At 43.9% G+C, this 16,886-nt stretch overlaps 4 protein-coding genes across 4 annotated transcripts; all 4 read right to left on the reverse strand.

Annotated features, from left to right (window-relative positions):
- Nucleotides 1–1,004: 1,004 nt before the first annotated feature.
- LOC145419769 (uncharacterized) lies at nucleotides 1,005–2,072 on the reverse strand. Its single transcript, XM_080288193.1, has one exon. The coding sequence runs from the start codon at nucleotides 2,027–2,029 to the stop codon at nucleotides 1,244–1,246; it is 786 nt and encodes a 261-aa protein (XP_080144319.1). The 5' UTR covers nucleotides 2,030–2,072; the 3' UTR covers nucleotides 1,005–1,243.
- Nucleotides 2,073–3,304: 1,232 nt separating this feature from the next.
- Nucleotides 3,305–5,946, reverse strand: LOC113035016 (uncharacterized). Its single transcript, XM_026190250.2, has 2 exons — nucleotides 4,116–5,946; nucleotides 3,305–4,031 (listed from the first exon to the last, which is right to left on the reverse strand). Exons 1-2 carry the CDS (start codon nucleotides 4,692–4,694, stop codon nucleotides 4,023–4,025), a joined length of 588 nt encoding a protein of 195 aa, XP_026046035.2. The 5' UTR covers nucleotides 4,695–5,946; the 3' UTR covers nucleotides 3,305–4,022.
- A 1,579-nt stretch (nucleotides 5,947–7,525) lies between these two features.
- LOC113035017 (uncharacterized) lies at nucleotides 7,526–11,395 on the reverse strand. The gene is made up of 2 exons (XM_080287876.1): nucleotides 11,061–11,395; nucleotides 7,526–8,871 (listed from the first exon to the last, which is right to left on the reverse strand). Exons 1-2 carry the CDS (start codon nucleotides 11,357–11,359, stop codon nucleotides 8,142–8,144), a joined length of 1,029 nt encoding a protein of 342 aa, XP_080144002.1. The 5' UTR covers nucleotides 11,360–11,395; the 3' UTR covers nucleotides 7,526–8,141.
- A 3,699-nt stretch (nucleotides 11,396–15,094) lies between these two features.
- On the reverse strand, nucleotides 15,095–16,248 carry LOC113035506 (uncharacterized). The gene has a single exon (XM_026191115.2). The coding sequence runs from the start codon at nucleotides 16,126–16,128 to the stop codon at nucleotides 15,400–15,402; it is 729 nt and encodes a 242-aa protein (XP_026046900.1). The 5' UTR covers nucleotides 16,129–16,248; the 3' UTR covers nucleotides 15,095–15,399.
- Between the last annotated feature and the right edge of the window lie 638 nt (nucleotides 16,249–16,886).

Raw genomic sequence — 16,886 nt, forward strand, 5'->3', positions numbered from 1 at the left:
AAGTTATTTCCCAGAGAAGCTTCCCAATAACACACACACACACACACACACACACACACACACACACACACACACACACACACACACACACACACACTTGTGTTTCTGCTGCTGAATCTGCTTTACAAATGCAAGAAGGCTCACAGGCAGCTCGTCCCCCTGCAAGACAACTAAAACAGAAAACCTAAACTGGGAGGAACTGGGATGATGACGGACCCTCCTCATGAATACAGAAGAGACAAGACACTTTCAAAATAAAACAGGAAACATGAAAAACACTGAGAAGTCTAAACACAACAAACGATTAATTATTTACAAGATACAAAACTCAAAAACAGGACCCAGAACCACAACAGCTTTAAAACTACAAACAAGCCACCAGGAAGCTCACCCCCTGCTTGTATCCATCATCACCCAGAGCTCATGACTACAGGTGAGGGTCGGAAACAGATCAGCAGGTATCTTTTTCCCTTCAGTGCTTCCTGTGGTTTCCTTCAGTAGATGTGTGGTGAGCCTCATCATGAAAACATTTGTGAAGGGGAAGTCCCAAAAACCTTTTTATAATCCCTCTGAACCACTGAAGGCTGATGTCAGAGCCTTGACTGACCGCCATGAGATAACAGCCCCGCTTTAAAGACCCACATTAGGAAGTCTGAGCAGTGGTGGAGACAGAAGTCACAGCTTCGTCACCTCGAACTCCTCAGGATCCTCCTGAAGAAGTTCAAGAACTTAAGAAGAAAAATGGAGCTCAAAAATCTAGTTTTGCACTTTTTAAAATAAATGTGGCAGGTCTCACTGAGCATGTGCAGTTTGAGCGTTATCATTCAATCTTGTTTCTGATTGGAGGAAAAAGACTGGTTGCAAATGTTTCCAGGTGTTGCTGTAGTCAAATTTTTAAAAGCCATAATGATGTTAGACTGCATCACAAAGCATTTCTCTTCAATCATCGATTTTTTTATCAAACTTGATTCTGTTTGATGAAGCAAAGACGCTGGAGGCAGAGACGATGAACAAACGTCAGCTTTTAATACTTACTGTTAAAGAGGGGAAACAGACAAATACAAATACTGTAAAAGGCACAAGAACAGAGAAAACTACAAACATGGCAGACCATGGCCATGACAGCCTGGTGATTATCACTGCTATAGAAAATAAGCAGAACAGTTTTATGAGCAAATAAATGTGAACTTTCAGGACTGACGTGCTTTAGTCTTCACCAGGAAACCAAAGGTGATGGTCAACATTAAACTGCATCATTATGACCTTTTCTGTGTTTACAGACACAGACAGAAGGAAGTTTCTGGCACAAAAAGTAGACGACGGCAACAAAGAGCGCCACGATCGCCAGAGATCTCATCACAGCACCTAAAACTATAATCCAGTGTCCACAGTCTGCAGGTTTTATTTGGAAGAGTGGATTAAAGAGAGGTTTGCTTTCTCTCTCACTTACTCGATTCTTCATCCTGCAGGAGAAAGTTGGGACACGCTGTGTTTCCTCATTATTGATGATCTCCATGTTCGTTCCTGACTGCTTCCACTCTCCATCTCCGATCTTCCAGAAATACTCGACAGGCCCAGCAGCGCTGACGTCTCCGTCACAGCTCAGCGTGCAGCTCTCTGAGGTTGAGTTACACAACAGCGGCATCACACTCACCTCAGGCTGAGGCACTGCTTCGACCGCCACTGTCTTATAAACCTGACTCTGGACTTGGTTGTTGATCTCCACTGAATACACTCCAGTGTCCGCTGCAGTCATGTCCCTGATCTCCAACACTCCTGTGCCAGTGTTCAGAGTGGTTCTGCCAATAAACCTGCTGTAATATGTCAGAGGAATCTGGTCTTTCACCCACTCAGCCAGCAGGTTCTTGCCGTATTTCCACACGACGCTGTAGATCTGTCCAGAGACCGGCTGAGGGCTGAGCTGGAGTGTGTCACCAACTTTGAAGTACTTCACAGTCTGATCCTGAGAGAAGCTGGTTGCAGCTAAGAGCAGCACAGCCAGGAGCCAGAAACCAGCCGACGTCTCCATGTTCACAGATCAGTGCAGAAGTGAGTCTTTGCAGCAGTCTTAAAGCTTCCTTTTCTCTAATCTTTGTGGTTTTCTTTTGTGGGAAGCATGATCATGAAAACAGTTGTGACAAGGAAGTCAGCCCAGTGCATAACACACATGAGGACATGAATATAGTGTCTGTGATTATATGAAGAAGTAGACTGAGTAAGCTGACTGCCCCGCTGTAAATGTTCCTGTCTGGTGCCAATCCCGAATTCACAAACCAGATTAAGTTCTACTGGTTGTAAAAGTGGATAGAAGGTAATTTGGTGTTTGTTGCATGTTCCTTTACATCAGTGTGTTTGTGGTGGGGTGTGACTTTTGGCTCTTTGGTACTACAGTGTTTTTAAACTCCAGGAAATCCCAATCCTGAGGGCTGTTCAAACAAACAGCAGGAGTTATTAGATCAGCTCTTGGTCGAGTTGTGTTCAGATAACAACTTCCAGATTCGATCCAGAGATGTTTGGCATGAAGCAGTGTTCACGGTTTCAGAATAAGCTGTCAGTAACCTTGATGACCTGCTGGAGTTAACCAGGTGTTTGAACAAAAGTCTAATAAAAGATTTTATTCCTGTGCTCAGAGCAGGCAGCAGAGCAGATACACAGACAGATGCTGGTGGTCAGTCCAGAGATACTGAGAGGTTTGAGGACCACAGTGTCGCCAACCTTAAAGCACTTCTTTACAGACTGAGAGAAGCTGGTTAAGCTGATGTCTCCATGTTCACAGATCAGTGCAGAAGTAACAGCAGCGTCAGAGGTCCTGCACCCTGTTCCTGTTTTTTAAGCCAGGAAGAGAGGACGCTCCTAAATAAAAACCAGTTCATGAGCAAATCTGTTCCCAGGTCTAAAATGTACTTAAGAACCACATTATACGTCCAGCTGTTTATCCTTTCCAGGTTCGCAGGGAGCATAGACACAGACAGCCACTCACACACAGTTTCTACTAACTGCATGCGTGTCTGGAGTACCCGGAGAGAACCCACGCAAACACGGGGAGAACATGCAAACTCCACATAGAAAGACCCTGGCCTGGTGGAGGAATTGAACTCAGGACCTTCTTGCTGTGAGGCAACAGTGCTAACCACCCATACACGTATAACCACTGGTTAATTACATTATCACATGGCTGCAGGGACCCCACAGCACAAGCATACTTCCAGTTTATTATAAGACTGTGTTGTACATTGTTATATAAAGAGATTTTCTTATTGGTAAAAAAAACTGCAAGAAGTCAAAGCAAAGGCAGAACACGGCACATGTTTAAAGAAGGAAGGTTTATTCATTGGAATTAGTTATTATTAAAATAGACATCATTTTTTTACACATGCTCAAAGCAGCACATCAGCCCGATCTCACACAGAACTGTCATGATGTTAAACAGAAGCTGTCACTTCAGCTCTGTGGGAAATCATAATGAAGCAGTTCACTATGTTGTAGATTCAAGCTGCGCTTCATATGTTTGGCCACCAGATGTCACCAAAGAGCGCTGTGTTGACAAGCTTCGAATAATGAACCGTTTTTCAGCTTCAGAAAGGAAATTGTTTTAGACACATTTTTTGCCAGTGAAGCTGTTTGAACCTGTATGTGTGATCTGGGCCACACAAATAAAACTCTAGAGTGGAGCTGTTCTCTCTCTGAGGACACTGTTAGATCAGGAGAGGACACTTTGTGTTTAACAGCTGACTCCTCGATGAAGCCAAACCAAGCTGTTACAACAGAAACCCAAGCTTGTAAAACAACCACAGCAAACAGTCTGCACAGGACAGACCAAACTGAGCTTTATCTGATAATTATTACAACAGAATTATTGAACGTCAGCTTTAAAAGGCAAAATATTATCAACACACTACACCAGGAAATTACGGCGGTGGTTCAGCTTCAGCTGTGTGTGTTTGTGCATTTACGAAGAGTCTTTCGTTTTGTCCACAAACACACAGCCGCCCAACACGGAGTCAGGATCGCCAAGGATCTCATCACAGCACCTGAAAGTGTGACACAGAGTCCACAGTCTGGGTTTTCTCCTGGTAGAGCGGATTATCGATGGGCTCGCTGTCGCTCTCACTCACCAGGTTCTTCATCCTGCAGGAGAAAGTTTTCACACGCTGTGTTTCGCCATCATTCAGGATCTCCATCTCCTTTCCTGACTGATCCCACTCTCCTTCATCCTTCTTCCAGAAGTACTCGACAGGCCCGGCTTTGTTAATGACTCCGTCACACACCAGTTTACAGCTCTCTGAGGTTGAATTACACAACAGCGGCGTCACTTTCACCTCAGGCTGGGGCACTGCTTCGATCTCCACAATCTGATATACCTGACTCTGGACTTGGTTGTTGATCTCCACTGAATACAGTCTAGTGTCCGCCGCAGTCATGTCCCTGATCTCCAACACTCCTGTGTCAGTGTTCACAGTGGTTCGGCCTTTAAACTTGCTGTAATATGTCAGAGGAATCTGGTCTTTCGCCCACTCAGCCAGCAGGTTCTTGCCGTATTTCCACACGACGTTGTAGATCTGTTCAGAGACCGGCTGAGGGCTGAGCTGGAGTGTGTCACCAACTTTGAAGTACTTCACAGTCTGATCCTGAGAGAAGCTGGTTGCAGCTAAGAGCAGCACAGCCAGGAGCCAGAAACCAGCCGACGTCTCCATGTTCACAGATCAGTGAAGTGACACAAACTATTCGACGGTGTTACTCTTTTACTTTTCTCTACTCTTTGTGGTTTACTAAGTGAGTGCAGTGAGTGTCATAGCTGTGAAAAGGAAACCAGCACAGCGCATAACACACATGAGAGTATGAATGTAGCATCTGCTTTTCATGAGATATTAAACATTTCCTACTAAACATTAATCATTATGGCTAAAAAAATAGGTATTTATTTGGTTAGCTGCAGGTTTTCCAGTGTTTTAATCTTATAATTGAACATGCATGATCAAAGTATTTTCACCTCCTGTACTCGAGTCATGATCATGTTTATTAGCTTTATAATTCAGTCTGGGCTGCAGCTCAGACTTCCTCCTTCTAAAGTCGACCACCAGCTCTTTTGTCTTGCTGGTATTGAGGTCCGAGGTGTTGTCTGCACACCAATCCAACAGCCTCTGAAGCTTTTGTGTCTGATGCAAAAAAAAAAAAGAGTAGACCACCAGGGAAACTGGCAGCATCACCGAGGATCTCGTCACAGCAACTGAAACTGAAAGTGGACACTGTGGATTATTCTCCAGGTGTCTTTCTCACATTCTCAGTTCTTCATTCTGCAGTAAGTAAGAAAAGACAGACAGAGTCAGACTCCTGCAGTATCTGAAGTGCTCTCAGATGATTTCTCCTCTCAGGGTGAGTAGGCAGCATTTTTAACATGCTGTATTTTATACAAATTGAAGATCGCCACATCTCCTCCCACTCTCCATCTGGTTGAGAGAAGCTGGTTGATTTGTGAAAAAATTCAAACGTACAGATGGTTAGGGACAAATGTAATCTCATGGCAGGATGCTGTAAACAGACCAAACTTCAGTCAGGAGAACAACTGAGATAATCCCTCCACAATACGAGGTTAGTCATTCATATACTGCAACAACATGGGAATAGAGCAGCTGCGAAAAAATTCAACATTAGTGAAGTGGAGGAAGCAAGAAGAATGAGTTGAGCAAAGTTTGACTTATCTGACTGTTTTGTTTCGCTTAATTAAGGGCGATCGTGGCTCAAGAGTTGGGCGTTCGCCTTGTAATCAGAAGGTTGCCGGTTCGAGCATATACATACATTAAAAAATTCCCCTACTAACCCACACTTTAAGGTTTTAAAGTTGCTTGTAAGGGGAGAGCAAGAAGAAGTTTGAACCAGCCTTGAGGCCCTGCTGCAGGAACAGTGTAAAAATGCCACCACAAAGGAGCCAGCAAAGAAAGATCGTCCTCCTCTCTTCATTGTCTTCAGACTCAGATGAGGAAGCTCTGCGTAACGGGGCCCTGAGTTTGTACAGAGCAGAATCCACCATCAGCGACACAGACTGCCCGCTGCAGTGGTGGTCCAGTCGAACAGAGACCACCCACAGCTGTCTGTCCTGGCCTGTAAGTATCTGATTAGTCCTGCCACTTCTGTCCCATGTGACAGACTCTTCTCACTTACAGGTCACATAGTAACAAAAAAGAGCTGCCCTGAAAATGTGAACAGGCTAGTTTGTCTAAGTAACTGTCTGAAAGAGATGGAGAGTAAATAAGCATGGGAGGTATTGTGAGTCCAATGGGTTTGTTATTCTTTGCACTAAAATGTTCGATGATCACACTGTTTTATATGGTGGCCCTGAGAGGCCAAACAGACTGCAACTTGAGAAAACACCAGCACTAAGAAAAACGCAGCAAAAGCACACAAAACACAACGGAAATAGGAAAAAACAGATTTCCAAAAGCACAAGGGAAGTGTTTCTGGAACCGTCAGTGGTTGTTGATCAATGGTCATGAGAATTTGCATAATTAAGACTAAGGAACTGGCCTCCCAGCCCATTGTTCCCTCAGTGGGCTGGTTTCAGTCATCATGCAAATGTACTGTTTATAAGTTTGAAACCTGCAGTCAGCTGAGACTAAAGAAGTCACCTGGATGAGTGACCAAACGTTTCTCCCACAAAACGCTGCGTCCAGATGAACAGAATCAACTTTTGGAGATTTACTTTCCTGGATGATTGAGCGTGCATCAAGATACTTTAATAAATGTTTGATGGCTAGGTGTGCAGTTCCTGCTTTAATGCATGTTTGTATTTTCTTCTATTTGATCTAAAAAAGCTCCTAAAACAGTCAGTGATCACTGTTGACCTCCCTCGGCTTTTATTACCGCTAATCATTTATTTAAGCTCAGTTTTTAAAACCTTAGGATGTAACTACAGCCCAGCCCATGCAGCAGTATATGAATGACTAACCTCGTAGTCATTCATATACTGCTATTAAAGTGTCTTGTGCCTCACTACGGCACAAGACACTTTAACACCCACTCACACAATGTACACTCTCAGATTTTCTTATATTTCCAGATTGTTTTATTTTATTTTAGTTACTTAATCTATAGAATCCACTCACTTACTATAATGTCCTCCTTGTATATGTTCACTTACTGTATATAATGTTCTCTTTTTGCACCGTCGAGGAGCATTGTGTTGTACTCGTATAACTACGCATGTGACAAATAAAGAATCTTGGGTCTTGAATGAAGCTGACTAACATGAGGAAATCTCTCTTCTAACATGTTTATGGTCAGCGATAAAACTTTAAATTGGAAATGCTCACACAAAGCAGAGTTTTTCTGCAAATCGAAGCATTTTATTCCAGTAAAGTGGAAATTAAAGAAATCTATGAAAGTCAGAGTGGTACGGCTCATCAGGACCGAACAATGAACAATCATTTTAAAAACATGAAATAATTAAAGATAAATAATTACTTTCTAATTACTTTCTAAACACGATCTGTATAAGAGTTGCAGGAAGAAAGGACACTTCAGGCAAGAATCATTTTTCAAAGGTGAGTTTTAAATGCAAAGTTCAAAGAAATAAAAAATCATGGAAAATATTGAACCCTGAAGGCACTTCACAGAAAATATAAATAAAGACAGAGATGAAAAAAACAGTCTGACACAAGAAAGTCAGACATATAAAACCACAGACCTGAGGGGGCGAAACTAACTCAGCGCTACGAACACGAAGGACGGAAAACTGACAAAAACAGGAAGTGAAAACATCAAAGGTGCAGAAAACACAAATCACCATAATGAGTAATGATGAAAGAGGAACTAATATATCAATGACAAGTGCAGACAAGGGAGATACAAAAACTCTAAAAAAGACAAGAAATGATTTAAAGAAAAACTACAAACATGGCCGACCATGATGATCATTAGTGTGGAAATAAAGCAGAAACGTTTTACAAGCTAACAAACATCAACTTTGGTTTAAGGAGAGCAGACAGGCTTTAATCTTCATCAGGAAATCAAAGCAGATACTCGACTTTAAACTGCATCATCATCATCATCACTTTTACTGCATTTACAGATGTGGAGCGTCTCTCGTTTCTGCCTCAACAGGTGGACGACCACAAAGACCCCCGCGACCCCAGAGGTCACAGCGCCTAAACTCCATTTGTAATCTGGGCCTTTGTTAGCGGTTCACTCTCTGTATCGTCACTGACCGTCATCGGTGATGATGAAGATGGAAAGGAAGGCATTTGGAAGAGTGGGTTAGGGAGAGGTTTGCTGTCTCTCGCACTCACTCGATTCTTCATCCTGCAGGAGAAAGTTGGGACACGCTGTGTTTCCTCATTATTGATGATCTCCATGTTCGTTCCTGACTGCTTCCACTCTCCATCTCCGATCTTCCAGGAATACTCGACAGGCCCAGCAGCGCTGACGTCTCCGTCACAGCTCAGTGTGCAGCTCTCTGAGGTTGAGTTACACAACAGCGGCATCACACTCACCTCAGGCTGAGGCACTGCTTCGACCGCCACTGTCTTATAAACCCGACTCTGGACCTGGTTGTTGATCTCCACTGAATACACTCCAGTGTCCGCTGCAGTCATGTCCCTGATCTCCAACACTCCTGTGTCAGTGTTCAGAGTGGTTCGGCCTTTAAACGAGATGTGATCTCTCAGCTCAATCAAGTCTTTCACCCACTCAGCCAGCAGGTATTCATCACAATACCACACGATGCTGGTGATCTTTTCAGAAACCGGCTGAGGGCTGAGCTGAAGCGTGTCACCATCCTCAAAGTACTTCTTTACAATCTGATCCTGAGAGAAGCTGGATGCAGCCAAGAGCAGCACAGCCAGGAGCCAGAAACCAGCCGAGAGCTTCATGTTCACAGATCAGTGCAGGAGTGACAGCAAACCACGTGTCAGAGGTCTCAAACCCTTTTCCTCTTCCGTACAGCCTGTGGTTTCCTACACTGAGCGCAGTCTCAGTCTTTGCTGATTCCAGGATGTTCCTCCCACAGTTTTGCCAAAATGACCCAAATGCAGCGAGCAGACAAAGTAAACACAACGAAGTTTTAATTAAAGTGAATCTAAAAGATCCTGAACAAACTCCTGAACAGACAACAACAAACAAAAGAAGTAAACAAAGAGCAAAGCACAACAGGAAGTGACTAAACAGCAGAGCACAGAACCAAAGACAACAACTTAATGATGAGAGATAAGAAGACACCAGGAAGGCCAATGAAGGACATGCAAGAAGTCTAAACACAATACTCTCTGTTAGAGAACTCCCAGTAATCAGTTAGATATGTGTGTATGATGACATATGGATACATATGAAGATTACTGTTAATCTAGAATAATCATAGAAACAAATGATAACAAAACTCAGTCTAAACAAACTCCAAACTCTCCAGAAGTTTATCAACAACTTCATGTCTAATTAATTTATGTTTTTGCTTTAAACTCCAAATAAAGATAGAAAACATCACATATCTGTGACGTGGTAGCCAAACACATCTACATTAGATATAACTGAGAGTCTGATCACCAGCCAGGCAGCTGCTGCTGGTCGCTGCTCATTATTGTTTCAGAGCCAGAGTGATTATTCTGAGCAACACCCGCTCAGCAGCTTTCCTGGAGCTGTCAGCAGAGTGCAGGCGTCAACTTTAACTCGGGTTTGATGTTTCTGGTCGAGACAAAGTTTCATCATCAAGTTCGTCGTCACTTCCTCCTCTCCTTTAGCAGCTGTCTCCATCACTCAGAGCTTCTCTGAAGTTCACTCGTTTGCTGACCCGGTGATCAGGATGTCCTCTCCTTACACCGACTCACTGCTTTATCATCCAATCCAATAATATATATAATCCAATCTGTGCAAATGATTCCAATAATGCTGAGACAGTCGGGGGGGGACCCTGAGGACAGCGCGCTCTCAGAATCACTCAAGTCAAATCTAACAGGTGATATTTAGTTTATTTCAGAGTTTTATTTGTTCCAGTTTGGCTGAAACTAAAGTTGTTTCATTCGGCCAAATATAGAAAGAGGAAACAAACTTACGCCGACCAGCACGAGGAAATCTCTCTTATAACGTGTTTGCCTTTACTGATAAAACTCGCTGAAGTCTTGGAAAGCTGCTGCCTTTTCTCACTTCCATGTGAAACAGTTACTGTGACTATTAACAGTAACTCATCTATCAGTCAGACGTGGCAAAAGCACAGACATCCTGTATCTAAGTAGAAGTATAGATAATACCATTAATAAATTCTCCAGCAAAAGTTGAAGTACTGATTAAACTTCTTTACTCGAGTAGTTAAAAAGTACAGGCTCTGAAATGTACTTAAAGTAAAAAGTAGCTCTTTGGACGTTTCTACCATCTATCTTTGTGCAAAGCTAACTGTTAACTATTAATTATAATAATAATATAATATTAAGAGATGGTAAATGGACTGATTCTTATACAGCGCTTTTCTCCTCTCCTGGAGTACTCAAAGCGCTCTATACAACATGCCTCATTCACCCACAACCTAAACTACATTCACACTCCGATGGATGCATCGGAGGGCAGCTCGGGTTAGTATCTTGTCCAAGGATATTTGGCATGCAGACTGGGGGAGCCAAGGATCGAACCACCAACCTTCCGATCAGTAGCTGATCTGCACGACCACCTGAGCCACCCAGAGATCGAGATACAACTTTTATTTCAGTCTAAATTTTAATTCTAATAAAGGAGCTGAGCATGAACCGGTTAAGTAGAACATGAGGAGAGAGAGAAAAGGATTATAAAACATATCTTGTTTTTCTGACTTTACCTCTAAACAGGAAAGTGGGTACAGCCAGAGATTAAAATGGGCGTCTATCACAGTGCAGCAAACTAACCTGTTCATCCTGCAGAGGATTTTATGTAAGCGGTAAATAACACAGCTGCTCTACCTCAGTTTGATCTGCATGTTTCAGAAAAAGAAAAAAATACTGTCACGTGTACAAACAAAACATGAGGATTTACATGTGAGCTTTATATGAGCAGTCCTTCGCTTTAACTCTTCTTCCGACGATATGAAGAGCGGACAATGGACTGAATACAGTCCATTGTCCCCCAAAGTCATGTCCCTGATCTCCAACACTCCTGTGTCAGTGTTCAGAGTGGTTCCGACTTTAAACTTGCTGTAATATGTCAGATCAATCAAGCCTTTCTCCCACTCAGCCAGCAGGTTTTTATCGTATTTCCACACGATGCTGTAGATCGGTCCAGAGACCTGTTGAGGGTTGAGGACCACAGTGTCACCAACCTTGAAGTACTTCTCTACAGTCTGAGCCTGAGAGAAGCTGGATGCAGCCAAGAGCAGCACAGCCAGGAGCCGGAAACCAGCCGACGTCTCCATGTTCACAGATCAGTGCAGGAGTGACAAAAACCACGTTTCAGAGGTCTTAAAACTGTTTCCTTTTTGAACATCCTGTGGTTGCAGCACAAATATGTTAAATATGTTAATACGTTAACATTTCTGTTCTGCAGTGTTAGTCAGTGAGTGACTGGCTGCTCCAGTATGGGATCAGAACGATGCCACCTTATCCCACAGTCCAGCCAATGATGGGATTCACATTCTATACACAGCTAATCCACGTGGTTGACAGGCTGTGACAGCGTCCTTATGTGCCGACACCGGTGTTGATGCGGAGTGAAGCCACGTTAATGACAACGTGTACAACCATTGGAGATGTGAGCAGGACAGACGGAACAACTGACTGAAAAAGTGTGGACTTTATACCAGTTTTTAAATTGTGTTGATCGGCCACGTAAAACCAGAGTTATGATAAAATATCTGCAGTGTTTGGTTTTCTTCCTGAATACTGTCGTTGTTTATATTTACTGCAGGAAGAAACGGTAAAAACGGCGTTTTATAAGGAAAACGCTCGAAATCACTCCGCCTGTGAGCAAAGACAGCCCCCCTCCAGCCTTTCCTATTGGTCGAAAAATGTACCATGTGGACCAATCAAAACATGATATGGCAACATGGCATTTAGATGTTTAGGGAGGGGGAAGTTTTAGGAGTGACAGCGGTGTTTTGAGATGTGAGAGATTTGCGACGTTTAGCACAAATCGTGTGTAGTTAGTGTGTAGTTAGCGTGTAGTTTTGTTGTGTGTCAGAACAATGAGGCGACTGCTGAGTGTTACAGGTGTTACAGCAGTGACACATCTGCTGCTGTCAGGCCTGCAGGTATCAGGCTGTTGTTCTCCTTCATCTCATAGTGGACAGAAATTATTTTTTGGAGCGGCACAAATAATTTGTGTGGCATCAGATTTGATGCAGAACAGCTGATTGTTCTGTAAATAGTTTGAAATGTTTGTTTAAAAAAACGCCTTGGCTGCATTTTTAGGTAAACAGCTGCAAAAAACTTTGTTTGCATAACTCAGTTACTTTTTTGAAGAAGTAACTATATAGTTAATTTCCCAGCATTGGTCATTATTTACTGTATTTTGCAGACAGAGAGTTACAGACTCTCTCCCAGACTCAGACTCATCATACAAGTCAGAGCTTTATTGGAGTTCAGGTTATTTTTCCTTCCAATAGTGTTAACATTCTGCAGGTCATGAACAAGATTTGTTTACATTTTCATTGTAAGTGGGCTAAAGCAGTTAATTAAAAGTCGTCTAACATAAATGCTGTAATTTGATTATTTTAATAAACATGTGACTTGGATGGATTCGATGCTGCCGTGACCACAGTGCACACGTCTGCTGTCGCTCACAGTGGTCCACGGGACGCTCAGGGAGTTTGTGTGCTCGCTCAGACAAGAAGAATTTGAGGGAGCATTGTTCACACCTTGTACATGTCCTGCTCCACCTTCACATGTTTCTCTGCTCTGCTCATCACTGTTCTTGACAGTCAGTACCAGTACACTTCTTCTCCATTGCTCAGGCATCCTCTCATTCTGCAGGATTGTGTTAAGCAGTCCGGTTAAAAAGTCTCTTTTCTAGACATCTCTGCACCTGCACAGGTTTCCATGTTTTTTCATCCTCTTCATAGCTGCCCTCACTTGCTTCTTACTAATCCTTACAGTTAATGTTTCCCTCCAGTATCGTCACTGCAAACTGCTGCAGTCTAAAGATTTAAGCCATTGCCTGCCTTGCCTGGTGACGAGCAGTGCCACTGAGTGACAGCGAGGTGCACAGTCTGCACCTCTGTAACCTCACAGCTGGGCGTCATTCGTGCTCCTAGTGAGATACGGCTTAGAGAGCAAAGCCGAGTGCAGCTGAGAGCAGCAGTGCCAGGAGCTGAAAGGCAGCCGACGTGTTCACAGATCAGTGCAGAAGAAACAGAAAAGTCTCTCTTCAGAGATCTTAAAGCTTTTCTTCTTTTGAACACTTTGTGGTTTCCTTCAGTGAGTGTGGTGAGCTTGTGGTGAAAGCAATGAAAAAGGAAGTCGGCCCTATTGAAGCAGCGTGTTCACATCCACAGACGTCACACTTTGTGATTTCTTCAGATGCCGTCTGGATCTCATTGTTTGGTCTTTAAAGAACTACAGCTCCCAGATTACTCTGCTGCTTCTGTTTGATTGCTTTTAAGACCCTGATATGTTAGTAGTCGTCTTTACTCGCTTAGCCAGGTGCAGGTGGTTCGGCTGAGATCAGCTGTTCTGTCTCACAGTATAAGACTCTTACTGTAGACTCTACTATTTTTATTCTTTATCATGCTGCTGTAACACAACAACTTTACTTATGGGATCAATAAAGAATCTGTTTATCTAGAAAATACACTCTTAGTGAGCAGAATTATATTCATTCCTATTAAAATGAAGCTAACACAGAGAGAACTGGCGTATGCTGGGTTTAACACTGTGACATCATAGCAACAAGGTCTGTAGTTCGAATCTTAGCCGGACTGGAACAGGTCGCAGTGTCTCCTCAGGTGAACTCCACTGCTGTACTTCCACAAAGTAAAAGTCACAGTTTGATCATGAAACATGTAAACACTCAAATTCTGATTTGCTTATGGGAAATATTCAGCTAACAGTATCTCAGTGCATCTGCAGCAATCAGCTCTGCAGGTCAGACTTTAAAACCTCACCCTAATGTCAGATCGTGCAGCTGGTTTCGTTCTGCACTCACAGTCAGCGGCCCCATTTCTCGTAGTTTGCTGTGAGCTGATTAATGTCTCTGCTGCAGTCCCGTTTGAAACGAAATGTAACGCTTTTTTATTCATGTCACTGTGCATGTCAGTGTACAACCTGTTCTGTGGACATTTATTCAGTTGTATTATATTTATATAACCAGGCGCTTCATATTGTAAGTTGAAGCATTTAACCCGAGGAAATCAGCGCCCAGTTCAAAATGGTCATTTTCATCCAGCGTCCAGTCAGAGCCCGCCTACGTCTCCTTACATGCCCTGTGGTGTGTCATTTGTGTCCAAGCAGAAAACCATCCAACATACGATTAACATGTTAAACTGTTTAAATCTCAGCTCTGTGCAGAGAACGTCCACCTCTGTCACAAAAATGGAGCCAGACTGAAACTCTGAAGCTTCAGCAGATGCTCAACATCTTTGTCTGGCTCATACAAAAACCCACAGCAGTGTTTGAATAAACCAGTGCTTGGACTGGAAAGAGCAAACCTGCACACTGACAGCAGGTCTGAGAGCTTTATTTACAGGATATGTAGGAAAGACCAACACAGGTAACTACAGGAGCTCTGCCAGCCAGGAAACAGGAGTTAGTGGCGAGTGCTTTACACTGACCTTGGTGAAGAGGTTTGTTTTGACGTCTCGCTTGACTGTCTGATCTTCTTCCATTGACCTGTGGACTGGTGCTGCTGAGCAGGAAAGCAGCAGAGAGCGTGCAGGCTGTGGACAGGTAACAACCAGGTGCTGGGTCCTTCAGCCACAAACAAAGAACGACCCCAACACACAGTAAAGGCATAAAAGAGCCAATTACCACCACAGAGGCTGACTTTAAATACTACTCACTGACAGGAGATGAGACTGAAGCTCCGCCCAGCGAGAACAGCCGGCCCACAGCTCGACCTGAGAGAAAACAGACAGCGAGAAGGAAAGAAAACCCAGACGGCCGGGACCGTGACAAAACAGGAAAGAGTTTCAAATGTAAGACAGTGCAGCCAGAGATGTTGAACAAGACAAGATTTTAATGTTACTTTGAGTTCAACCTTACAAGGAAATCAAAGAAAACAGAAACAGATCAAATAAAAATAAGAATGACGGGTAGATAAATACATTTAAAGCTATAAATACACCGAAGTAGACAGTGAAGCAAAGAAATCCCAAAGAAAAAAGAACTACAAACATGGACGACCGCACCAGTCTGAAGTGCAGAACAGTTTTACAAAGCAAAGGAATGAGCTGCCCTTTGACGAACTTCAGTCTTCATCAGGACTTAAAGTGCATTTTCATCGCTGTCAGCAGTTTTTCTTTTACAGTTTCTGAAACAAAAAGCAGACAAACACCGCAACCACCGCCAGGACGGCAGCGCCTACAAGAGTGAGGATCCACCATCTGTAGTCCAGATTTCCGTCCTGGTGAAACGGGTTGGTGATGGATTCGCTGCGTCGCTCACTCACTGGGTTCTTCATCCTGCAGGAAAACATCTTCACACACTGTGTTTCCTCAGAATTGATGATCTCCATGATTTTCCCCGACTGTTCCCACTCTCCATCTCCGATCTTCCAGAAATACTCGACAGGTTCGGCCTCTTTAACGTCTCCGTCACAGCTCAGTGTGCAGTTCTCCAAACTCGAGCCACACATCGGCGGCCTCACCGTGACCTCAGGCTGGGGCACTTCTCTGATCCTCACGGCCTGATGAGTCTGACTCTGGGGCTGGTTGTTGATCTCCACCGAATACACCCCAGTGTCAGCTGCAGTCATGTTCCTGATCTCCAACACTCCCGTGTTCGTGTTCACCTCTGATCGGCCTCCAAACCTGCCGTAATATGTCAGGGGAATCACATCTTCCACCCATTCGGCCAACAGTTCTCCGTCCCACTTCCACACGACGCTGGTGATGCGAGCAGAGACCGAGGCAGGTTTGAGGACCAGCGTGCCGCCAAGCTTGAAGTATGAGTGTATAATCCGGGCCTGAGCGAACCTCACTGCGGCTGAGAGCAGCACTGCCAGCAGCAGAAAGCCAGCTGATGGCTTCATGTTCTCAGATCGGTACAGAAGTGAAAGAAAAAAATTGGCAGAGATCTTTTTCCTCTTTTCTGCGCTGGCAGTGATTCCCTGCAGGGAGTGCGGTGAATCTTGTCATGAAACCATTTGTGAAAAGGAAGTCAGTTCCCTGTGTGGTCGCACTGAACTGGCATGTTCTCATCCCAGTGCGTCACACGCTGACATTTTGTCAGTAAAATCCTCCTGATGCTTACAACCATGTGAACGACTTTGACGGTCAGCTGCTTCGCCCTGATGCAGCACAAATACACCACAGTTTGTGCTGGTTGGTGGCAGGTTGCATCCAGTGAGTCACGACCCCATGGCTGGTCACAACCATGGGTTACAGCAGAACTCTGGAAAGAGTTTTCTTCTTCTTCACCTGCAGGATCCACATGTTGGTGGTGCACATTTGTCTTCCTCATAGCTGCTTCTCACACCGATTGGGTGGCGGCGCTTGTTGCCTGTGGGACGCCCTTAAATTATCCCAAATGAAAGACTAATAGCCTGATTTTAATGGCCAACCATTTTGGGTGACGTGCAGCTGGGGTCTGTTAACCTGCTTGGTCTGAGTGCAGCCTTTGAAACTACATCTCATAACATCTTAGAGCAGACGAGCTTCAAGTGGAATTATTGACACACCCTTAAACTGGTTTAAATCTTATCTCTCGTACCAAACTCGGCTCATTCGCTTAAAAAGTCAAATTCCCGTCATTTCCAGTTACTTCCAGCATTCGCTGAGGATCTGTCTT

Source organism: Astatotilapia calliptera, chromosome 13, assembly GCF_964374335.1.
Source record: "Astatotilapia calliptera chromosome 13, fAstCal68.1, whole genome shotgun sequence".
Taxonomy (NCBI): Eukaryota; Metazoa; Chordata; class Actinopteri; order Cichliformes; family Cichlidae; genus Astatotilapia; species Astatotilapia calliptera.